Source organism: Alosa alosa, chromosome 15 (assembly GCF_017589495.1).
Source record: "Alosa alosa isolate M-15738 ecotype Scorff River chromosome 15, AALO_Geno_1.1, whole genome shotgun sequence".
NCBI classification, from domain to species: Eukaryota; Metazoa; Chordata; class Actinopteri; order Clupeiformes; family Clupeidae; genus Alosa; species Alosa alosa.
This window is the reverse complement of record NC_063203.1, coordinates 6,222,737-6,248,299: the sequence shown is the minus strand read 5'-3', so window position 1 is coordinate 6,248,299 and position 25,563 is coordinate 6,222,737. Positions and strand designations below refer to the sequence as shown.

Sequence of the window (25,563 nt, the reverse complement as noted above, 5' to 3'; positions counted from 1 at the left end):
GTATTCAAAAGAGAGAACGACATGTGGCACTGGCAGACAGGGAAGGCTGAGACAGAGAAGCCCTTTCTTCTTCACAGAAAAAAGAAATAAGACAAACCTTTCCTGTCATTTTAAAACCATTTCTCCAATTTTAACCACCTTGACTAATAAGATAAACAACTATACCTTTAGGAGAGGGACATTCAGCTGCTTTCACGGCACTTATCTAAATGTGTCATAACACACAGATATACACTGACTGGCCACTTTATTAGGTACACGTTGCTAGTATTGGGTTGGACCTAGAGCCAGACTGATAAATTGATGTGCCGATATTGTGCGCCGATATTAGCTATTTGCCGATATATTGGTATCAACGTTTATGACGGCATTAATGCCAGCATTAAAGCTTGTGAATTCCTTGAAGTAGTTATTGTGGCGGTGGTGGTCATCAAAGAACAAAGACCTGAAACTACTCACAATAGTTATTTCATAATATATATCCCACCTTGATCAGAACTTTACAATATGCAAAATATTAGAGAAAATGTTAACATTGTTTTAATTAAAAATGACTGTCGGTCGGTTATCGTTTTTTGAAATCCTCAAATATCGAAATCGGTAGGCTATCGGTCCTTAATATACCATAGAGCTTTACCCTTTTCACGTCAGAACTCTGTTAATTCTTCGTGACATAGATTCAAAAAGGTGCTGCAAACATTCCTCAGAGATTTTGGTCCATATTGACATGATAGCATCGTGCAGTTGCTGCAGATTTGACAGCAACACATCATCTATGATACAAATCTCCCATTCCACCACATCCCAAAGGTGCTTTATTGGATTGAGATCTGGTGACTTGAGGCCATTTGAGTACAGTGAACTCTTTGTTATGTTCAAGAAACCAGTTTTGGATATTCAAGCTTTGTGAAATGTCACGTTATCCTGCTGGAATTATCCATTGAGAAGTCTCTATGCCTGATCCAGAGGTGTTTGGGCCAATCAAATTGTCTGGGTGGGCTTTATACAATGATGGACAGATGAGCAACGGTAATGTATTCATCCACGTCACCTTAGCATGCTTGAATTGAATTTGTTTACAATAAAAAGGCTGATTCTGCTATCGCGTTGGTTGTACAAGAATTAATTACACAATCCAAGGTCCATCCAATTGCGTGCAAAGGCATTTTTTTCCCCATATCGGTTGAAACACGCTCCATAACCAAGTCCCAATGGCATGTTACCAGACTCACATTCTGGCTATGCCAGGCTACTGGTCTCTGGTATCAACATGGCATGTTATTGCAGAGAACTGGCTTGGCATGGCAGAGAACTGATGCTCATTGGATATTCTTTTTCCTTTTTTGGACCGTACTCCGTAAACTCAACAACCACGCCACGTTCAAAGTCACTTAAATCACGTTTTTTCCACATTCTGATGCTTGGTTTCAACTTCAGCAGATCATCTTGACCATGACAACATGCTTTAATGCATTGAGTTGCTGCCATGCGATTGGCTGAATGAATGTCTGTGTTAATGAGCAGTGGACCATGTGTACCTAATGAACATAATAGAAGTAGCTTTTTTTGGTATTATCTATTTTTTATGTTCATTGTAGTCTACACGTTGACACTTGTTATACTTTGTATTCCTTATGATTGCTTTGGAAATACAAGTGTCCTATTTTTCATACGAAAGAATAAAGCATATTTAATTTAAGTGATTTGGGGGGGCTGCGATACAGATATTGAGAGAGGAGAGTATAAGACAGAGATGGGGAGAAAGACATGCAGACAGACGGACAGAAAGTGTTGAGAAAGAGAGATGCATGGAAAACACTCCTCAGTCTCAGTGAGCGCCTCTCCCAGGCCTCTGGTCAAGCGGAGAGCCATCACTCAACGCCAGACAAAAGACATGGGCAGAGTGGCGGCAGCCAGGCCCTCCTCCTTTTCCCCATGGTTCTGTTTCCCCTGCTATCGTCCTTCCCTCACAATGGAGGCGCAAGGCAGTTGGCCAGGCCTCAAATTCATTGGCGGCGGGGTAGGGTTACACTTGTGGCCCTCCAGAGCAGCAGCCCTAATGAGGCCTGTGTCTGCCACAGATATGGGACATGACATCAGTGATGCACAGGAGCTCTCTCTAATGATGACCCGCCGCTCTAAATATAGTCCAAATTAATTTGGTTAAGTGTCCACTACGTCAGCAGACCCAACATGGATGTAAGATGCCAGCAGAGGCTTACGATTGGAATTGAAATCAGACAGGAAGTAAAAATTGGAATATTACATCAACGTAACAGGTTATTTTTGGTCAGACAGTGTAACAACAGTTTCAGCAGTTGGTGTAAAGTGGATTTTCTGCTGTTTTAGAAATTTAGTGATGGATTTGGTTGTCTCTGCAATAAATGCAAAAAATGTATCCGTGAATCTAGCCTGGCTTGGTTTAGTTAAGGATTTACACAAACTCAAGCCATTACTTGTTTGACAAGGATGCTACACATGAATAAACATTAAACATGCACAATATTTTATTGCATCACTATCCCATCCTGTATTGCTACATCAACAGAAAGTATCTGTTCTATTTTTTGGCAATCTTCCAGTCTCAAAGAAAACTGGTTCCTTCAATAATAGTGTAAGAGAATATCCTGCAGAGTATTGAACACAGTCATGCCTCTTCTACAGTTGATCACTGAGGTGCCCTTTAGAAAGGGGCCAACAGTTTCACACATTCAACACCTCTTTATTTTCCACCTCTTATCCTCTTTCATTGACATATGTCTGGCAAAATATGTCCTTACAGTGGACAAAATATGGCATAATACAGTATATTTTTGTTTGTGTAGTCAAAACAAGATCAAGAGTACACAGTTTGTGAAAAACCCTTGTCAGAAAGGCAGTATGGATCCAAGGTGAAGGCGAGTTGTGTTGTTGGTAGTTTTGTGTGATAGCGAATGATGGGGGATGAATGGGAAATAAGTGAGGTAAATAAATGTAGTAATACGTTTTCACAATGTGGTTGTTTCACAGATGGGAATGTTTCGACACATTGCTTGTGAATGAAACGTCTTCACTCTTGCACTTATTAGCCATTGCAAAATACTGTGGAGCCATGAAGCAGCAGCCTATCAAAACCCAGTAGATGTCATCTGCTGTGCTGTGAATTTACTCAGTTAAACCGTAGTGTTTTTCAGTTTTCATCTTAATTTAACTTCTTTTTGCTATTTAAACAAGGTGTCATGGATAGAGGAAGAACGAGGGGAGGATTTTCCAACTGTGTGTAGACACTCCTCAGTCCTCTCTTGGCATCTTTACTTGCTAAAACTATGTTGTACAACAGTGAAGATGAGGTTGATGAATTTACAGTTTTGTGTGACAAATAACACGTACTGAAGAGAATGTCAGCTGCTGCCCTTTAGGCTAAAGTACAGTGGGACAGTGAAAAGCACTTCTCTGTCTTTGTGAAGGGGGCCTAAAGAGGGCATTGGCTTGAGAAATGACCGAGCTAAACAAAAAGAAATATCCGTAAGGTTGTTCTCTGAAGAGAGTATACCGCAGCTTTGTACACACACACACACACACACACACACACACACACACACACACACACACACACACACAGATCCCTTCTCTTTTGAGCCTTTGAGGCGATGCCAGTTGTAGTGCCCCTCTTTTTCTTTCCTTCCTCCTCCACGCTGTCACTGGCACTGAGAGCAAGGCAAGAAGTTCCCTTTTTGTCCGATTGCTTTTTAAATGAAGGGAAAAGACTGTTCCAGTAGAGCTGGAGTGAAGCCCCCTAACCCTCCCTCCCTGCCCTGCCATCCTGCTGCTGTGAGCGCACAGAGTGGTAACTGAGATGAGGAGCGATGCTCGAGCGCGATAAGGCACAGAATCCGTGAGAGTGCTCCAGACGAATGGAGCCAGGCCTCGTCTGGCGGCAAACCAACCCCTGCATGTTATTAAGTCTGTTTGACCACACGCACTTGCTGTTCATTAAGTCTCTCTAGGTGTGTGTGTGTGTGTGTGTGTGTTTTCAGGGTTTTCATGTTTGACCAGTTTTCAGTAGCCTGTCACTGTCCTATTTAGTCCCATTGGGGATATTATTTGCATGTACGTATAAGGATGTGGAAATGCATATGTTTTACACTCAGAGATGCATCTCTTAATCATGAGAATTATATTTCTTAATAATGACACAATGGTGGCGAAGAGGGACACACATGACTCAAAGTTCGAAACAACAGCTAAACACATAAAAGTAAAATAAAACTCTATCTAACCACTTGTTATTAATCTTATATTATGATTAAAAATATAGTTGGTATTGCTTTTAGTATACAGACTTACCTAGTGCTTTCTCGTAAGATTGCTTTGACTTGGTTTAATAAGAGTTTGATTTATTTTAAGATGTCTTATCAAGACAAATTTGCTAAACACACTGGCAGCCAAATTTGCTTGTTTTTTAGACAAATTTGGTTAATGCACATAGAAAGCGCTAGGTTTGTGTTGTCATACTAAAAACAATACCAACTGGATTTGTTTTTATTTGGATGTTTCCATGGAAAAGAGTAGAAGGAGTGGGCAGCTTTTACTGGAGGAAAATGTCCTTCTCTTCTTCCCATGGTAGGTGCCCCGTGGGAATCTGATATTGATCATTAGAGACACACCACCCAAACAGACGCTGTGCCAGACAGACACCCTGCCCAGTCCAGCGACTACAATGGGCTGGCATTTATTTGGCAGGGGATGAGATGATGTCAGTTTTCGGTCAGATGTCTGTCAGTGGACTGGATGAGGTGCAGCCACAGGGGATCATGTTTTTCCTAATGACGTCTCCTTCTTATAGAGGTGTTTACTGAGAGACTGTATTGAGCTCCGTTACTAATATCTTAGTGTAGAATTCTGATGTAGTGGAACAGAAAGCATCTCAGAAGGTCAAGTGGAAGTGTAGTGGGAGTCTTGTCGAAGTGAGTGGTCAGAACAGAAGATGGAGCCTCTCTGAACCCATCGTGTGTGTGTGTGTGTGTGTGCGCGCTCGTCTGGATGTGTGTGTGTGTCTGTATATGCGTGTGTGTGTGCACTCTGGGCCTCCCAGCAGTCCTTCCAATGTCACTCGGTCGTCATGACAGTGACACAGATGCCCCCATGAGAATGCTAGCGAAATTGCTATCATCAGAGCTATTTGCGGACGGGGCCACTGCACTGGAGGGATGAACACTCTGCATCTTTTTCTCTCCTTTCACCTCTTCTTCTCAATTATCTTCTTGCCAGAGACGTCCATTTTGGCAGTGCTTTGTCTTGCAGAGATGTGCATCTAGCCTATGTAGAGGTGTGGTGTAAGCACTCACACACCACTTGACAATTTGGCTCTCACACCCGTCTTGAGCCTCTTCAAGGTGTTGTAAGCCTTATGCAGTGAAACCCAGATGAAGGAAGGGGCCTGGGGCTTCATCACAGAAAAAAATCCTAACTGCTTGTCCTATCTTAACTTAAGCTTCAAAGATGGGAAGAATCCTATCTCCCTATTACAAAAGCAGTTCCTAAACTCATGGCTGTGTCTTCTCTTATCTCAGACCTCTTATCTTTTCTTAACTTAAGAAATCCTATAACTTTGAATTCGATTTTCTCGATTTTGATTTTTAACTGGTCTGAAATGTGCATGTGGACAGTTCTTTAGGTTTATAATGGCATAGTATTAGTATAGTTAGTGAATCACTCTTGCTCTATTGTGGTTAAGTTTTCTTGGTACTAATGTTTAGGGCTTATTTTGCCACTACATTGATTAATATTAATGTTTCCTTGGGCTTTCTATAAAGTGAGCAGGTTTCGTACTCTAGCGGGGTCCTTTGAAGAGTTAATACCTCCTCTATCAACATTTAAGTCTTAAGCTGGGTCTGTGTGGGGGACTGTTCTCTCATTCCTATCTTTAGCGTTTATCGCGGGGAGCTACTTTCTGTCTGTCTGTCTGTCTTTCTATCTCTATCTATCTCTCTCTCTCTCTCTCTCTGTGTGTAGTCTTCTCATCATAAGTAAAAAGGCCTTCTAGAAAGTCTAAGCTGGGTTTGTGTGGGGGACTTTTCTCTCATTCCTATCTTTAGCGTTTATCGCGGGGAGCTACTTTTCTGATGTGTGCTTATGTTTTCTGATGTGTGCTTATGTTTGATAGCGGTCTTGACACTAACAAGGTCCTGTCCTTTCTCTCTGGCTAGCAGACTCATACAGTCTCTAAATATGTCTAAACAGTGGTGTAGTCTACGTGATACACAGGACTATGCAATATACCCATTTAAAAAGCATCATCATCTCAGTATACCCACTTAAAATAGGCAAGGATACATATTAACTTTTGGGGTTGATCACAGTATACCCACTACAGCTAACTAGACTACACCACTGTGTCTAAATATGTAAGTCTATGCCTCTCTGTCTTTTGGCTTCACAATTATTGTAAGAATTTTAGGCCTTGAACGGGTCTTTTGAGAGGGCTTACTTATCGACCCCCTGTTCTCATACCTCAATGTATCACACTTTCTTTGTATGGCTGTGTAGCCCACGGCCCTTGACACACACACACACACACACACACCACAACCACAAAGGCTGTGCAAGTGCAGCCTGATGCTTCAGTGTCAGCCCACCTTTTCAACAGAAGCCTTGACATTCGGGGATTTCCTCAGTACACTAAGGCTCTTTGGCAAATTTGCATTCGGTGTGCACAAGCATGACATACCTCTGATTCAGTAATAGGGTCCAAAATGAAATGTACAAATATGCTCAATTTTTACCTGTATTAGTTTATTAGTCAATCAGTTGTATGGATCTTTTATCAGTTTCATATTTCAGTCAAGGAACTTTTTGTAATATCTATGTCTCCGTGATGCAGGGTTAGCATCTCTCCAGCTTGCTTTTCTTTGAGCACATTAGCAACTTCTACACAAATACCAGAAAACTTTAAGTAGCACAGGGGTGTATACACTGTATTTACATAAGGAATGTAAATAAGCTTATTCTCTTTTACTGACTTTTTGGGATATCTTAGCCCCCCCCCTTCCTTGATCCTAAAGGCATCATGTTTTTTTTTTTTTTCTTACTTCAAAAAGTAAAGCCTGTCATGTACTGCACCTGCTAGTGTGTTTGCTATTGCTTCTGCTCATGTTTGTGTGGTGCTGCCATCCGCAGGTGAAGCTGGTGAACTACATCAGCAGGCAGCTCCAATGCAAGCAGCGCGTTCCAGAGAGCGAGAGGAGCCCAGCGCTGGACAGCTACCCGCACCTGGGGGACTGGCTTCGCACCATCAACCTGAAACCAGAGATCATTGAGGTGCGGCATATTGTGTGTGTCTTTGTGCGCCATATTGTGTGTGTTGTGACAGTGAGTTGGAATATCTGTCTGTCTGTCTGTCTGTCTGTCTGTCTGTCTGTCTGTCTGTCTTTCTTTCTTTCTCTCTCTATCTATCTCTCTCTCTCTCTCTGTGTAGTCTTCTCATCGTAAGTAAAAAGGCCTTCTAGGGATGTCACGGCAGAGAGATACCCAAATGAAATATGATCTGTGAACAGCCATATGTTACCTTAACGCTTGGCAGCGCTCCCTGGGCTGATGGCTACCTTAGATCTGGGATCAGCTGGAAGAGCTTTAATTTACTTAAGTAATTGCTTGCAACTGGAAGACAGTGGCGTCTGCTTCAGGTCTCAGATGGAGATAACCCAGGAACCACAGCGTAAGGCAGAATTGTATTATGTTCCGTCACTGGTATAATTTATGCAGTAGATGTATTAAGGTGTTTAACCTGTCAGACATTACTAGAACAAGCATGTTTCAGTGTTGAGGTTTGAGTGAAAGTTACAAAATATTCTCTTGCAAATTAGTATCAAGACTCACTTCAGCATAGCAAATATTCTAATTTTCCTCCTGAGGGAAATTGTGAAGAAAGTATGTGAATTAAGAATGGTTTGGTCAATTACTCCTACAATTCCCACTTCTACTCCAAATGAAATAATTGTCCTGCTTGATGTTGACTTTGTGTTTGTGATGATCTCCATTGTTGTTCATGATGCTAAATGGCATGGAACTACCTTATGATCAATGCCTCTATATATATAAAAAAAATGTATCTGGTTTGCGTGTTCATGAATCTACCGTAGTGGTATATCGGCCACAGTGTCTGCAACTAGATACTTCTTAAAGGCCTTTCCCTGTAATTAACTTAATGACCAAAGATACTGTGTCCTCACATGTGGCCAGTGACTACCACTGCCATTGAAGTCATTCCTTGTGTTCCTGCATGTTGACAGTAACAACAGTAGACGTGAGAGAGAAACAAAGAGGGAGGGAGAGACGGAGCACAGAGCAAATGAGAGAAGGAGGTATGATGAGATAAACAGAGTGAGAGAGAGAGGAGGAGGAGTGAGAGTCAGACATGAATATGCCTTCGTGAGCCGCATAGTCAGATGCAGGTTAGTATATTGAGGTTCAGTGGGAGACTCTGCCTGAGTCACATTCCAGCCACACACCCGATACAGCACTCTAATCTAAGGGAATGTGCTGCGTCAGTCTCTCTGTTTCTGTCTCTTGCTCACACACACACACAAACAGACACACAAACACACACACACACACACACACACACACACTCACACACACTCACACACTCCTCCTCTCCCTCTATTTTTACATCACAGGGGGCGGGCTGTCGCCTCCCCCCGGCTGTCACGCAGTCTCCCCCTCTGACTGGGCAGAACAGGAGCAGAAGTTCCCCTGCTCCGCTGTTTAGTACTCGCCTGAGCCAATCTGATGCTCCGCAACGTCTCATGAAGGGGTTGAAAGAAAAGGAATAGGAAGAGAGAAACTGACAGAGACAGAGAGTGGGAGAGAGGGATAGAGAGAGAGAGAGAGAGAGAGACTGGAAAGAGAAGGGAGGCTCCCAGTCCACGCTGTTGACTTGGCTGTCTAGCACACACACATGGGTGTGTGTCTCTTTATGAGTGTTGTGTACATCGGACCCTCCTGAGGTATGTGTGTGTGTGTGTGTGTGTGTGTGTGTGTGCTCGTTGCTGTTTGTTCCTGTTGCTTGTGGAAATTGATGTGTGGTGTTTGTCCTGAACCTGGAGTCCCATGCATCCCATTCTAAAAATGGCAAAAACTTCAGTCCTTAAACACAGGAATTGTAAAATGTATCTGTAGTAGAAATAATAGTGATTGTCTCAAGAAAGTCATATGACTGTGTGAATGACTATTTTCAACTGTGGTTTGCCTAAACATTTGCCTCACCATCATCAAAGAAAGGATTTTCCTATATATACATATGTATAAACCATTTACATAAACAATGGTGCTTTTCTTAAGAGCTTTTAGCTAACAGAAGCTATTGATTTGCTGTGGTGCCTCTGCCTCTGTGACTCCCATGGCTGGAATGCACAGGGCTAGAGCCTGCAGGACATTTGGCACCAATAGCTGTCTGTTCTGGTTAGAGAAGATTTGCCACCAAATAATGAAGTTAGCTGCCTCCCTCATTACCAGGCAGCACAAACCAAACCTTCATCAGAAGATGTGAAATATGGCCACAAGCGTCACCCCCACTCCACCCCACACCACCTCACCTCTCCTCTCCTTTGTTACTGTTTATACATGATGTGGACAGGAATCTCCCTCTGGGCAGGCAAGATTGGGCTAGCCTATGACAGGGATTTGCATCATCGAATTTGCATCATTGCAGCCTTCCAACAGTCAAGTTCTTGGGTGTGCGTTTGTGTGTACCCACAGGTGTGAACATATTGAGGTGTTTTTGGTCACACATGATTTAGATCTGAAGATTATTTGTGTTACTCGTTTGGAAGAAGTGTAGGAAGCATATTGTGAATCATAAAATCTTGTCTAAATTAGGGCTTTGACTCCGAACTTCGTTATTCGAATATAATTCGATTATTTAAAAATATATTCTATATATATTATATATAGAATATATATTATTTATAAAGATATTCGAACGAATTTTAGGGATCTCTTAATATTCAAACCTGTAGCCTATGGAGATAATTTATATTAATGTATTTGGTTGTAAACGTTGTTTTCAATTCAGATTCCGAGGTTTTTTTCACGCCTGGTAAAGTAAAATCGTGAGCTCATTAGCAAGGCTATTATTGGTCATCTGGGCTCCTGTAGGTGACGTTAGCATCCTGGCTGGTTCGCGCTCGTAGTCTATTGACAGATACACTGCCCTCTGGTGGACAGAACATATAGAACTTAAGTTTGATACCAATATCGGTCTTACTGAAGACATTTAATGGTTAAAATATTATTAATACATATTCGAATATATTCGAATTTTAATATTAATAAACAAACGAACTTCGAATATGATTTTTGGGCAAAAGTCAAAGCCCTAGTCTAAATCTTCCATTGGGTTAGACATGTATTTGTACACATATATGTATCCGTAAGCTGGTGAGTGGAGCATAAAGGCTGTAGGTGGGGTCTACACATCGGTGGTGGTCAGTAAAGTTCCCCTTTCACTGTTGTTTTTGTTGTTGTATAACTTTTCTTGATCATCCTCATAACCAGTCATGTATTAAATAATCCATATTTGGCTTAGTGGTGCAGTTGTCCCCCTTTGAAACAGGCCTATGTAAGGAACTGTTGTCATGAAGTCACTTTACAAGGTGACTGAGCAAGTTGAATATTGGACGGTATTGACTAATCTAAATTCGGTGTGTGTTCCTTCATCCCCTCCCACCTGAACCTCCCAACGTCATTTAAAACCTTGGTTCTCCAAAGCAAGGAGTGAGACACTGCTCATATACTAAAAATGGGGAAAAGCTATATATATGGGGAAAGCTTTCCAGCGACTGCGTGTGTGTGTGGGGGGGGGGCATAACTCCACCCTCATCAAGAGCTATTGATGATCACCCATTGCTCATCATTATCCCAGTAAGCTTTCAGAATGAGCCAACAAATCAGACAGATTCAAATGACAGCTAATGTGTCAGCGGTGACAGGGTTTATGTAGGCAGACTGGTTTTCAGGCTTAAATAGAGACGTCTTTAACCAGACATGCAAGAGTGTGATAGCACTTGTATTGTACCTACACTGTAGTGCCACTCCTCCCAGGACCTGTAATTATGCACATCCCCATGGGAACTTTCCTAGAAACAGAATTCTGAGAACTAGGGTTTTCCCAGGTTGAGGAAGCACTGGTGGTAAAGTTGTGAAGTCATCTGAGAGCAGGAAAGAAGTGTTGCATGACCTGACTGGTACAAGACTTTACTGTATACTCCTATATACTATGTTTTTATAAGCTTTTTGAACTGGAAGATGAAGGCTCTTTTGTATGCCACAACAACCTACCCTTTTTTTGTAACACATGACCAGCTCGGCACAGCACATATGAAGGACATGGTTAATCTACCCAAAGTGGCCCTGGAAGTAACATAACAAGGGGCCTGATAAGTTTCATTTAATCAGGAGCTGCCATTGCTTTTTTTTTTTTAAATGTTGCCACTGTTTAGTACAGAGTTCAGTACAGAGTCTCAGTATCAGTGTGTTTTACAGCAGGGAACCAGTGTGGGTTTAATGTTGTTGGTATACACAGACATACACAGATTCCAGACATATCGCTAGTGACTGTTGACACTTTGATAGCAATTGTACTTTCCAAAATTTGTATTGTACATATTTACAGCCATTATGATTTTGAAATGTACCATATTGTATTGTATATCATATACTGTGATAATGATTGTATTTAATCGATTGTAATTGCTTTGTCAATATTTTTTCTCAGAATATTAAGATGAATTTTAGTCATATCACCCATCCTTACTTAGAAAACTATTTCACCAGAGAGGTGTTAACCTGACCATTTAGGATTAGTTTTGTACCATTAGTAGCCTGTAAAGGGTGGCAAGAAGCATCTTGTCAAAAACCAAGAGCTACCTGTTTCACAAGAGAGGTGAGATAGCCAAGAGGCATACAGTATGATGTCACTGAAACTTGGGAGGGAGACGTTTCCCAGATCTGTAAGTATTTATTTTGCATTGGGGAGGGGTGTATGTTTGTGAAACACTGGCCCAGTGGGGTCGGGGGCGGGAGTAGGGGCAATCACGGTTGTTTAGATACCGGTGGCATGTCCGCAAGAACACATTGGTTGCCTGGCAGAAGCCTGAAAAAAAGAAAAAGACTGTGCGAGAGACAGGAAGGGAGACCAAGGGAGGGTGTTGTGCTGAAGAAGGGGTGGAGAGAGGGAATGAGAGAGAGAGAGAGAGAGAAAGAAAGAGAGAGAGAAAGGGAAAAGGGCTGAGTTGCAGAGCTCGGCTAACATAGCGTGACCTGAAGTTGAGTGAGGTGGTGTAGTCGCTGGCTGCCGTTTCTGGATTATGAAAGACGGAGATACAACACTTCTGTTCTAAACCCTGTAATGGTATTGTGTGTTTTAAATAACTTTATTACTATAGAATAAACGTTGAAATACATCTGAACTAGTCCTGAAGCCTTTTTCTGTATCTAGCTATCACTTTTCTCATGTTTATGGCAAGTGAATTGTAATCTTGGGTCAGTAGACAAAATCCTCTTCATCTGTAAACATTGACTTGTTTATGAACAAGTTGTTGAAATGTCTTCTCATATATACTCTCAAAATGAGGCTTGGTGAGAAGACCTAGTGAGAAGAACTAGTGTGACACATGTCCTCCTTGGAGCTGCTGCTGCTGCGGTGGCTGTGTCTGTGTTCCTCTTGGGCTAAATGCACGTCCACACTTAGATAGATTTGATGTCTGTTAGTGTGCAGTATGTCCAAACTCTTAGTCTTCTGCTAGTCGTGTTAGCCTGTGTTCTTTCTCCATATGTGTCCCCGTGTCTCTTGCTGTCAGCGGAGTTTCACATGGACCTCTGTACCTAGCTGCATACAGGGAGGGTCCAGACACCTGGATTCTTGTTTGTTTAATGATTTGTGAAGGGTGCTGTCTTGGGCGTGTTGGTGTTGTTATGAGTGGTAGTGAGGATACAGTCTTGTTCCGTGTCTTGGGTGAGAATATGTGTTTGTGTGTGGAGAAGGGGTAGATACTTTGTTGTGTTTATTTGAGGGAGTATGTGTGGTTGGTGGATCCATGACATTGTTTATCTCCTTGTGAGCCACACTTCCCTCTCTTCTGTGAAACATCAGGCCTAAACACAGCTAGTGTGGACATGTCCAGACCCTACCCTGGTATGAGCATGCATCAACCTCTTTTAAGGCTTTGTGGCTTCGTGGCATAGCTTGGCTTCTGTGCAATATTATTTTGCAATGATACACATTCTACACGCAGAACTGCACACTCATTTTAACGCATAGTGTAATGATGGATTTGGATGGCATGCCTACATAAACAGATAAGTGCAGATATTGATACCAAGGAGCCATATTGTTTTCATCTGTGCTTTTAGGAGTTTGCTTTGACTAAATCTGTGATAATGTAGATCAGTAGATAATGCCTTGTGTAGAAATAGGTCAGGTTTGATGTCATCTATCAAACCAAAACAACTGTGCACGGCTGTTTAACAGATGATGTCACCAAGTGTATGAGCTGGCAACCACCTTAAGATCAAGTGCTCTTTACTCATCTCAGCAACCAGCAGCATCATAGTTTCTAAATGAGTCGTAGTGGAGGGACCCTATGGCTTGTGTGGGCAGTAGGGTAGGCTGGAGCTGTCTCCCTGGCCGGAATACATCTGATGCCCTCCAGCCATCTCTCCCGGACGGGCTCCATTAACTTTCAGAACTCACTGCTTGATGGATGGATGTGGTTATGGAACATGCTGTACTGATAAATATTGATTATCAGTTGACCCCAAAACGGCTGTTGGCTTCATTACAATGTGTCACCAATGTGTATATTGGAGAAGTTTATCTCATTTTGTATGCTCTCACAGGTCCCAGTGTTTGACCGGGGAACAGACAGAGGCTAGTAGCAGTTAGAACTGCTGACCAGTGCTTTGCTCGGACTGTAGCTGTGGCTCTTCAGTGTATATTCTATGCAGTGGGGTGTTCTGTTTCTCTGTGATCTCGGTGATGGTCTTTTTCCCTCCCATGCAGGCTTGAGTCAATAAGATAACGACTAGGCTACTACTACCTGTGCAGCGCTGCAAATGCACAAATACTGGCCAAACTGCTTTATTTCTGGCAAGCAAACAAAGGGGCCTGGAAATAGCCACGGCTAAAAATAGGAGCTGTTGTCACCAGCTGGTGCAGCTCTGAACCCCCACGTGAGCAAGACAAAAGGTGCCCAGCTGAAGAGGCAGGTTAATTGCTTTGTCAGACACACCCTCAGGCCAGAGTCTGAATGGCCAAGGGGCTGTGCACACGACGCCGGTTTTTGTGAAACCGGTGAGGTTTTGTTAACGGTTACGCCTTGCATGTACACGACGCCGGCAGTTTAGGAGACTGAAACCGATAGCTTTTGAAACTGGCTTCTCGGTGGGAACTTTTGAAACCGCCCGGCTAACTTTCGCCATGTAGACGCCTGTAGGTGCGAAGCCGGCAACTTTATGACGTCATAGCCCCACCTCTCAACTCAGCCACGGCACTCGACCTGACATGTTGCTTGTCAAAACAAACAAAACCATTTATTTATCATATTAAAATGTTTTTCTTACCCCTGTCATGATTTATGTGCACAATGTAGCCTATCAGCCTTTAGTGGCTAAGTTAGAAGCACACGTTAGCTTAACTTAACCGTATGTAAGAAATGTATTTCAATTAATCATAAAATGGCCCTGATATGTCACTAGACATTAAGAAATCATGTTCATTTAAAATACTTATATCACTGACAACAGTAGTCCGGCCAGGATATTGTCATTTAAAAAGTGAAGTTGCAGCCCTCAACTGATGTTGATGTTGTCATATTGTGTTTTGGCCTGATGCGCCACCCTCCACCTATCTACTAATCACAAAGTCAATAGTGTTTCGGCATCCGGGTTGCCAGCAGTCAGAGTGGAGGGGAAGGGGATACACCGCTCTACAGTAATTTGAAAGTGATTGCAGTACCAGTTTTGACCACAATCTTACATATGGTTCCTTTAAACATTAGCTTACTGCATGTTAGTGTTTTCTCCAGTGGTGCTCAGACCTAATGCAATGCGTAGGCTAAGCATTTGAAATTTCACATAGCAGTCACATACCTTGAAAATGAACTTTATTAGTTTAACAGTTGAATTGAAAACCGAATTGTCTGTAGTCTCCCTTATTTCATGCGACTGCTTAACCAGAGCACTTATTAGACATTCTCTGGCTTAACAAACTGTTTCAACAATGTTTTCTTCTACGCGATTCACGCGAAATTATCGTGAAGCTTTGCACAGCGGCGCCATCGACTGGTCTGGCATATGCACTACTCTGTGTGTACACGCGAGGTTTTTTCTTGCCGGAGTCGTTAAAGGTGTGAAAGCGGTAAGAGAAAATCCACCCGGCGGTGTCGTGTAAACGGCCTCTTAATGTGCTAGGTTTTCACGATGGTTCATACAGTGATTTTATTTCTTGTGATTTTTATTATCTGTGAGGTGCTTCAGACAAAAGTACAGGTAAAGCCAGGTCCCAATACCATGACCGTGGTGTTGTTGCCACCTTACTGACTGGTGTTACTGGTTAGGTGTAGTGGTATGCTATTGTCAGTGAACTTTTAAAAGCATGTTGCTATATGGGATGAAATGGTACGGTATCCATTCATCCATTTGAATGAATTCTAATCAAAATTGAACACCCTTGTTTACAAAGCCCAATAGCGCTAGCCTGTGAATGACGATTGGTATGGGGGTTACAAGATGAGACATATTACAAGTGTAGCACAGAGATCAGCCTACCGTTGCAGTTTTTCTTTGGCTAAACAGCTTAACTTTTTGAAAGAAGATTAGTCTTGGAGCGGGTTGTACACTTATTGATGATCTATCTGTTCTGGATATGAGTGCACGCTAAGCATGGCAGACAACAGATTGACAAATGTTGACTGTTTGTTCCCCTAAAACAAATAAGGCAACAAGACATGGAGTCAGGAAAAGTGTTAATGCTCACCCTGAACCACAAACCTATCGGATGATGGTTAGAAAAAACATAATGGGTACATACTTGTTGCTGTTGCTGATGCAGGCCTATAAATGAGCTCCATGGTGTGGTGGTGCCTGTTGGAGGTCTATAAATAGTTTGCTTTATCACCTTGGGATCTACTGTCTCCCTGTGTCTCCAGCTATATGGTTAGACAGGCAGCATGTTGATTATGCTATGTTGATATGCGCAGGTTACATGGATAAGCACAACACAAATGGGCATACAGTATGTGCATGTGTGTCTGTGTGTGTGGATGCATGTATGTCTACGGTAATTAATTTCATTGTAAATAAGACACATTCTCTGAGCTCATATTACATTTATAGGCCTGGGATGATGCATATCTGAATGATCTCATGATGAATCATAGTGATTTGCACAGTGATTTTGACAACTATGAAATCTAAGCCTTTTCTGAGTACCTCTGCAGCTTTTTAAGGACTTATTTATATGATGATGCATGCATGCGTGTGTAGTGGTATCTGAAAAGTGCTTGAAACTTGACCAAACTTGACATGAATTGAATTCTCCTGACGTAATGCATCCATGGAACACTAATGACTGGAGGGTGACCGTAATCCTCATCCTCAATGGTTACTGAATTGCCCTACTCTTGTTATGGCCAGCCCAGCCCAGCCCAGCCCGAAGATCTTACCTAGTGAAAATTAGAACCAGTTACTGGCTTTTCTCACTGAATGAAAAGATCATCTCAAGGGAGAGTCAGTTGCTAGGTAAAGAATATCTTAACGTAACGTAACGTAACGTAACGTAACAGTATTATAATGCACTCCCTCTTATGTAAGAATGTGAATGCATCACTGAAATATCACTGAAAGCTAATATTAAAATGGATCCAGAATAGCCCGTGCTTCCTTGAAATGCAGACCAAGTCAAGTGAGCTGTGCGCTTTTGGTGGTCATGCGTCACCTGTGGGTTGTGTCCCATATGGTTCCCTCAGGACATTTTGTGTTGTTGTTCACCTCTCATGTGGCCCTGCCTGTGCTGTTGTTCACCTCTCATGTGGCCCTGCCTGTGCTGTTGTTCACCTCTCATGTGGCCCTGCCTGTGTTGTTGTTCTTGATCATTGGTTCATTAGGAGCAGGTAGCCCATGTGAAGAAGCCTTGACATGCAGCTGCTCCTGCAGCAGAGGGAGAATGAGTCTGAATGGGGGCTCCCTGGCCTGTGGGATTCTCATTCTGTGACTTGGTGTGTTGGTGTGATAACTGCATGGTCTTGATTTAGTTGGAGACCGTTGTGGGCATTTGAGGAGAGAGATGGAGAGTGGGTTTGGGAAATGACCTCAAGCTGGACCCAAACCTCATAGGCACTAGACCCGTATGTGGTAGAGGGTGCCGACACCACTGCTGCGCTACAGCTTCCCCCAGTAAAACTGACCTCATATCTGCCTTTGCTGGTCAATTAAATCTAGGTATGACCATTTTTTTTAGATTATTAAGTTGGAATAAAAATAAGTATTATTAGGAATACCATTATGTTTTCATTTAGTTTCAGGGTGCCCAACAGAGCCCAGTATTGCAGAGCAAACACACAGGTAGTGTGCCAAAGAAGGAATGCCCACATTAGCATACAGACATTTGGATCCAAAAACACTGAGAAGTAGTTAAGATTCAGAAGACTCAGGTCACTAAGACCAACAACCAAAAATGACGGTGTTCATCATTTCCACATTACAATGTTTTAGGGTGGGAATGCAAATGCAGAATCACTTATATATATTGCAATTAAATATTGTGGGGCTTGTAAGGGATGCACTAATACCACCAGTCAATGACCCATTCATTGCCTAGTTCCTGTCTACACAAAGGTGTCATACAGATCCATAGATCTATTTTTAAAAATGGAAGGACGCTTGGTGAGTGGGTAGCATATTCCATTATTATTTGATTTGTGGCCTGTCATATGTATTATTTATTTATTTACCCTTTTTATTAGTTGGTGGAATGCTATCTTGTGCTTGTCTCCTCACCTGCACACACCTGTCACTCACAATAGAGTCTGCAGCTTAGCAGTTCTCACTTTTTTGTGAATAGGACTTAGGAAAAAGCTTCTAGTTATAAACTTTTAGTGTGACAGGAAAACTCTGTAAAGTGCCTCGTGCCTTCCCAAATTTGTGCGTTTGATCTTCTAATCGCCACATTTGCACACTAGTTGTGCCTCAGTGAGTATGACATAACACTGCTGATAGCATCTTGCGATGAGCAATTGCAGAAAAAGATCACAGATAACATTCACCAGAGTTAAATGACTGCACTATTGAGGTAAACATGTGCTTTGGAAGTTTTCATTATTCAGAAACGTTGAAACTTAAAGGGCAAAGAAATGACTAAAGAAAAGTGACATTTGACTGGCAGTGTTTCTGCCTGGTGACTAGGAGCATCATGTGTCCCTGCCACTGCTCATGCTGTCCCCCTCTATTAGCTCACCATGGAAACAAGGCTGGGAACAGACGGATGCTTTCCAGACAGTTAAGCCTCTGACGCCCGTCTCTCGGCCCTCGTGTCCTACTCTTTAGAGCGGCAGGATTGTGAGGGAATCCTGTCTGGTTCTCTGCAGGAATGCAGTAGGATGTGGGCTAGAACGGTCTTTACCTTCTGTGCCAAATGGCTCAAGAGTTGTGAAACTGAAAAGCAAGCGAGATTTTGACTGCGAGAGCGGATGTGTTGTATAGATGTGTTTCTCGTGCCCCGTCGTTGCTGCTGCCCCAGAGGGCTATGCGGCAGGTGAGAGACGCCAGGTGGACTATGTCACTCCAATTCTGTAGTCTAGAGCAGCGGTCCCCAACCACCGGGCCGCGGGACATTCCTAACCGGGCCGTAGCCTACGACATGAGTTTTAAAAAAATGCATGCAAACTAAACTCAATTTAATTCGCAATAATGTCACATTTTTACATGGCATAGGCCTATATGCAGTTGTTTTTGCATTTTGCAAGGTCTATTTTCTTACGTCTGTCTGTCCCGCCTTCAACACTTTACATATTGCCTTCAGCCCTGCGCAGCCTCAGGTCAGCTCACTTTACTTAATTAGTTCTTGGCGAACGGTAGTGTCACACGAAGTTAGCTAAACTGCTAGAATGAGCAACAAAAAACAAGCATCTTTAGCAGGTCACTGGCCAGAGTGTTCGAGAGCCGCTGCAGAGATTTCTTTTTGCACATTTTAGTGATGAGGACTGGGTGTCAAAACTCGCTTACCTGTGTGGCATATTCGGGTTGCTTAATGACCTCAACCTGTCACTCCAGGGGAGCAGACCCGGATCTAGGCTGCTCATATTAGGGGGGCAAATAGAAATTTGGGGTGGACACAATGAATAACCCCCCCCCCCTCAGTTTCTACCTACAAATGCCTTACTTTTCACCTTAAAACCTGTATCTAATAGCAAACATGACATATTACATAGAACTGTTAATCATAGACCTGATTTTAATATTTACAGATATCTAGGCTATATTTAACATTTATTTTCTATGTGGCCTGTTATGAAATCATGTATTGAACAATAAAAGCACAGTTCAGCTTTAAGAAACTCAAATAGTCTACATGCATGCTTAGCATTTTGTCATCTAATGATGACAAAACTCTTAGTCAGCTGATTTTAATATTTACAGATATCTTGGCGATATTTGTAACATTTATTTTGTATTTGGCCTGTTGTGAAGTCATGTATTGGACAATTTAAACACACTGAAACCTGAAGCCCAAAGTTGGAGACATGCATTAGACATTGCTGCAAATGTAAAACCGGATTACTCTGGAATGGCTAACTGTACAGGGGAATGCTTTACACCTTTTTATTCGGTAAGGTCTGCTGTTTCTTCTAATATATGGTTTGTCATGTGTTCGGGAAAAATTCGTGAAGTTTTCCACCGAGATGAATGGGTAGGGAGATGGGCGCAGAATGTAACATGATAAATTAAAGTTACTTTTCTCGCGAACCGTTTACCACAACTTGCGGCCAACATCTTTTAAAAGCTGAGAAAAAGCTTTCGTGTGATGTGATACATGTAATATCTTTGTGAAGAGTAGGCTATCGGAGTATAGGTTATTTCAGCAAAGAATGGGTGAATTTGGACGCACTTTCTTTATTGCCGTGCGCTGTCACATTCTCCACTGCGTAAAAGACATAGGCTAAATTAATTTGCGTTGTGAATGCTAAGCTTAAGCAGGCCATAGGCTAAATAAAAATCGCTAGTCGGATGCAAAGCAGAATATAGAAAGAAATGGGCACCAAGGCCACAGTGGCCTGTGAACCTCCGATTTTCAAAGGGACATCACGGCCAACGCAAGGGGCAACGACGTGGCCCCCGTAAAATTCCCACCCTGCTTATAACAGTTAAGGAATGACCAATGTTCACAAACTAACTGGCTAGATCACCTTAGAAAGCTAACATGCACATTAGCTAAAAACAAACCTTAATCAAACGAGAATAATACAAAAAAGGTCTTTATTTAAACCAGCAACAAGAATCTATATTACATCTAGTAGCCTATAACCTTTATAGAAATATGGCTAAGCCTGAGGCGATGGGTGGCACGCAGGTCCTCCCCTCTGTCAGCTCGTCGCAGTATAACTGCAGGGGCTGGGTGGAACTGTGGCCATTAATGGGTGCCCAGGTTGGCAATCAGTCAGGCAATCAACCAGGCAATCAGTTATTCCTATTATTATACTTATCATTAATAGAATAATTACAACTCCTCTCCTGAAACCCTCCCTCTCTATGTTCCAGCTTCTCTCCTCCTGGCCCAACAGCAAACCAGCCTTATACATATGCACACACACACACACACACACACACACATACATCCTCACATACTCACTACCCCTCACCCCCCCCCCCCCCCCCCCCATCCCAACACCACCTCATTCACACTCTTAGAGCTACCATCCGCACCCCCCCCCCCCATCCCCCCTTCTTTTCATTCCGGTCATCAATTTCATCCCTGATAATCATATCTGTAATCATCCTGGGACTTAAATCATCCTTAGCCTTTCTGTTATTAATGTTATGTTGTGTTATGTTTGTGGAAGCCAAGTCAATGTGATGTCTTGTTAAGTTACAGTATGTGTTTATGTAATGTACGTCTGTTTGTCGTATGTAGTATTCATGTGCATGTCGTAGTGTTGCATTTTCTGTAATGTCAATGATGTTTGCAAATAAAAAAAAAAAAAAAAAAAAAAAAGAAAGAAATATGGCTAAGCCCTCTCTACTGAAGTATGAAACAGCAAGTGATGCACTCAGTGTGGAATGGTAGGGGAACGTGTCGCTGCTGCTCCGGTAGCTTATTTATACTATCCAACCAGCAAATCAGCACCCTCGAAATTCAGACGGGACGAATTAGAAAAGTGTGATTGGCAAATTCAATAGCTGTCAATTAAAATTGACCAATTAGGTGGGGCAGAAGAAATATTTGGAGGGGCATTGCCCCTCCCAGCCCTATTCTAGATCCGGCCATGCAGGGGAGAATGACGACTGTCTTTAAACTGGCAGATAAAGTCGCTGCATTTAAAGCCAAGCTTGATTTGTGGGGATGAATGGGGACGGGGTGTATTTGATATATTCCAAACAGTAGTGGGGGTTTTGGGAGAGTGTGAGGCAGGGCCCTTTCTCTCGCAGCTGGTGCGCGATCACCTTGTTGCGCTTTCAAATGAGTTTGAGCATTAGGCTACTTCCCATCCTCCAAAAATCCACGGCAAACCAATGAGTGGGTCCGTAACCCATTTGTCAATATCCCGAATAGTCCTAACTTGTCAGCGCAGGAGGTTGATCAAAATTGCAAATGACGGTGGTCTTAAGAGTGTGTATGAGGAAAACTCTCTGGCGGGTTTTTGGATCAAAACCAAAGCAGAATATCCCGAGATAGCCGTAAAAGCGCTGAAAACGTTGCTACCATTTCCCACCACGTTTCTATGCGAGGCCGGGTTTTCTGCAATGACTGCAACTAAGACCAAATTGCGCAATCGACTGGACATGTCAAACACACTTAGGGTGTCACTGTCTTCCATCACCCCCAGATGGAACATTCTTGTTGCAGGGAAACAAGCACAGGGCTCCCACTGATTATATTCGTGATGCACGTTTAGTTCCCATGTTTGTTCCCATATTTTGTTAAGCATGTTCACACTTGATAGATAGATAGCTTCAAGTTCAATTTTCATAGTTCATATTGTTCAATTTTCACTTCTTCAAGTTCACGTTTTTCACATTTTTAAGAGTTCGTTACCTTCACTGTTCATACATAACTGGAGCTAGTTCTTTTCAAGTAGGCTAATGCATGCCCAACACATATGGAACATGGAACTCCCGAACCCCCCCGGTCCGTGAAAAAAAAAAAATGGGAATCAAACCGGTCCATGGTACATAAAAGGTTGGGGATCCCTGGTCTAGAGGCCATAAAAGTAGGGCTGGGACTGATTGCTTTTTCCACTGCTGTTTTCCCTGGATGTGTCCTATTTGTCCTGGTGTTCAGGTTTAGTGACATGGTGACGTGTAAAACACTAGTGTTGTTGTACAGTTCTTTTTTAGAAATGGATGCCTGGAAATGGATAACTGGTTTGAAATATTTTAAGTGGTGTGTTTTACATCATAAAATTAAGTCTCCAGTTCAGACTGACAAGGCCAAAATGTCACCAAGAGAAAGGAGTTCTCTTTCTCTCTGAAACTCTAACACATGTGCTGATGTGATGGGCCATTGAGTGATTCCATTCCAACGTCCACTTCTGATGTGCAAGCTTAATACCAGGACAGCCTGTAATGCTAGACTACTACTACAGAAATACAGGGAGGATTTCAGGACGATCTGTAAATAAGCACATTGTTCTTCATGGTTAGGGAATAGTCTCGGTCCCAGCTGGTACACTCCCAGAGCATTTGTGCTTGTGGTGATCTCATGTGGAAGGAGGGGATGCTGGGTAGTTAAGCACGCTCCCCTGAACCGCAGTCTTGTCCTTCTGGGAAGTGCACACTCATTCCTCGTGATCCTGCCGCTACCAGAGAATGTGAAGCTCCAGATTGTGGTTTGACTCACCCCATTCAGAGAGAGGGCAGGGATGGTTTAGACAAAAGAGTGCATTTGCTGAATTCCATTCACTCGTCCATGTTTCCTGCTGTTTCTGCAGTCCTTGTGTGTGTGTGTGTGTGTGTGTGTGTGTGTGTTTGTGTGTGTCTTTAGGTGGTAGTCTTCATTTATGCTCACATGACTGCATTTTTCATTTGTTTGTTTATTTGTTTGGATAGCATCAGTATGTCTCACTTCCTAGTCCTCTCTACACCTCCTCTTCTAAACTGCTTTCTCTCTACATCTTCACCACACTCCCTCTATTATTTTTCTTTTCACCCATTTCTTTCTTTCTTTCTTTCTTTTATTCTTTACTTCTTCTTTTGCTAGCTCCATGCTTGTTTCCATCACTCTCAAACGGGCCATTCTGTTTTTGTCTGTACCTCTCTTTCTTCTCATTCTCCTCTCTTCCCTGATACCCATTAACTCTCTTCTTTCCTCATGTCACCTACAGACAGTTCCTGTGACGCTGTCTCTGGATGCGCTGCTGCAGATGTCTACCTGCCAGGTGCACGACACCATGAAGAGGCTGGGCTCCAGCTCCGACGAGTGCTCCCACATCACTGCTGCCCTCTCCTGTCTGAAAAGCACTACTGAGCGAGGTCAGACAAACTGCCCAGCGCCACACGCCCTAGGGGCACCCTAGGGCTAGGGACTACACGCCTGTGTAAATTAAACCCTAGGGCTAAGGACTACACCCCTGTGTAAATTAAAGTTTAAAGCAAGTTTGCAGTCGTCTGAGAACGGAGGAAGAATTGATCTCTACTCCTCTCTCCTTTAAAATCCTATTCAAGTGTGGCACTTGCCTTGAGGGGGTTATTTTTACTTTCCAGGTGTTATTATACATTTCTACAAAAATATATGTATATTTATATGTAGATCTGTAACCCATTGAGCATTCTCAAACATGTCTCCAAACCCATTGTTTTTTGTTGCCTTTTAAAAGTACATGTGGGTAGACCTGGAATTGTATTGAAATACTCATGACTTAACGTTACCAACTAGGGTAACAGGCTCAATTCAGATTCATGAGGGCAATGGCCAGTTATGTTGATGATCTAAATGTTCTGGTTGGACTCAAGGATCATAGTGTCTGTTGTGGACCTGAGGTAATATAAAGTATAGTTTTTAAGTCGAAGCTGGTTTCCTTCCTTATCCGATAGGAGAAGAGTTGAGAGAGGACGGAATTCCGTGGATCTCAGAACCCGTGCGACAGGACAACGGCTCCCCGACTCCCACAGACCAAGTCCTGTGTCCCTCTGTGGGGCAGAATGTAGCCCTCACGCCTCACAGGTCTACGCCTGGCGCCATAAGCCCATGCACCCCCACCCTCACCATGACCCCCTGCCCCCCACCCCCCGGACACGGACGCTCCATTTCAGTGTCAGCCGTGCCCTTGTGTGACGGCCAGGACGCTCAGGGTGACTATTACCCCTTCTCGCGGATGGGCCGCATCCACAGCAGTGCTGCCACCCCGCCCATCACGCCCCCCTCCATGAGAAGATGCCAGCTGAGGACCCCGCGGACTCCCCCGCCCCCCTCCCGCAACCGGCTGGCCCAGCTCCTGCCCAACATCACCCTGACCCGCAGCAAGAGCCACGAGTCCCAGCTAGCAAACCGCATTGAGGAGCCCACCAGCAAGTAGGTGTTCAATGAGATGACTGTGTGTGTGTGTGTGTGTGTGTGTCGGTCTGTGTGTGCATGAGTGTGTGATTATGGTGGTGTTTTTCCCAGGAAGCCTTCCCACCTGCGCTGCCTTTGACTTCCTGTTACTGCTACAGGATGCCATGCTCAGTAATAGAAGATCACGGTGTGGAATGCTGCATGTCAGATATTCCGCTGGGCAATTGTAAGGGCACCCGAGCCTATTGTGCACTTGACAAAGGAAGCATCTTATTTTTGCACCTTGGTTTCTCTCAACTGCATTGAGCATGTGTGCTGATCCAAACGAGCCGTGTGTGACCTATGTAAAGGTTCAGCTCGGGTAACAGAATGAAGGGAATATTGTGCTGAGCGCAGTCTTCAGCTGGACTCCATGGCTGCATTCCTTGGAGGTGCTCCATGTCAAATGGAGCAGGCGTTAACCTCTTTCCTCTCTCCACTGACTTTCCTTATCTCTCTTCCCCTTTCCTCTGTGTTCCTTTCTCTTCCCTCTCCCGCGCTATCTTCTTTTTCTTCTCACTATCTGTCTTCCTCTCGACTTATGCCCCCCCCCCCCTTTCTATTTCTCGAACATAGTCATGGTGCGGTCAGGCGTGACCTCAGACTAGCTGGCGTCCAGACCTCGGGATGTTCCAGAATCTTTGTGTAGCCAAGCCAAATAACATAAGCAGGAATCTTGTGGGCCTCTACAGGCTCCATACCCCCTCTATTAACTGGCCGTATTTCCCCTCACTGACCCCTTCTGATTTGTGGCTGTCTGTGGCAATAGATGTGGATTT

General features: G+C 43.2%; 1 protein-coding gene across 5 annotated transcripts in view; it reads left to right on the top strand.

The window, feature by feature from the left end:
- LOC125308369 (kinase suppressor of Ras 1-like) overlaps positions 1–25,563 on the top strand; it is a 39,052-nt gene that overhangs the window by 2,087 nt on the left and 11,402 nt on the right. For 2 of the 5 annotated variants that reach the window (XM_048264828.1, XM_048264827.1), the window contains exons 2-4: positions 7,159–7,299; positions 23,577–23,724; positions 24,286–24,763. In XM_048264828.1, the coding sequence (XP_048120785.1) occupies positions 7,159–7,299; positions 23,577–23,724; positions 24,286–24,763 (767 nt within the window). Of the gene's footprint in view, positions 1–7,158; positions 7,300–8,722; positions 8,988–12,238; positions 12,392–23,576; positions 23,725–24,285; positions 24,764–25,563 lie in introns of those variants that run through there. The other 3 variants (XM_048264830.1, XM_048264831.1, XM_048264829.1) reach the window with 3 other exon arrangements.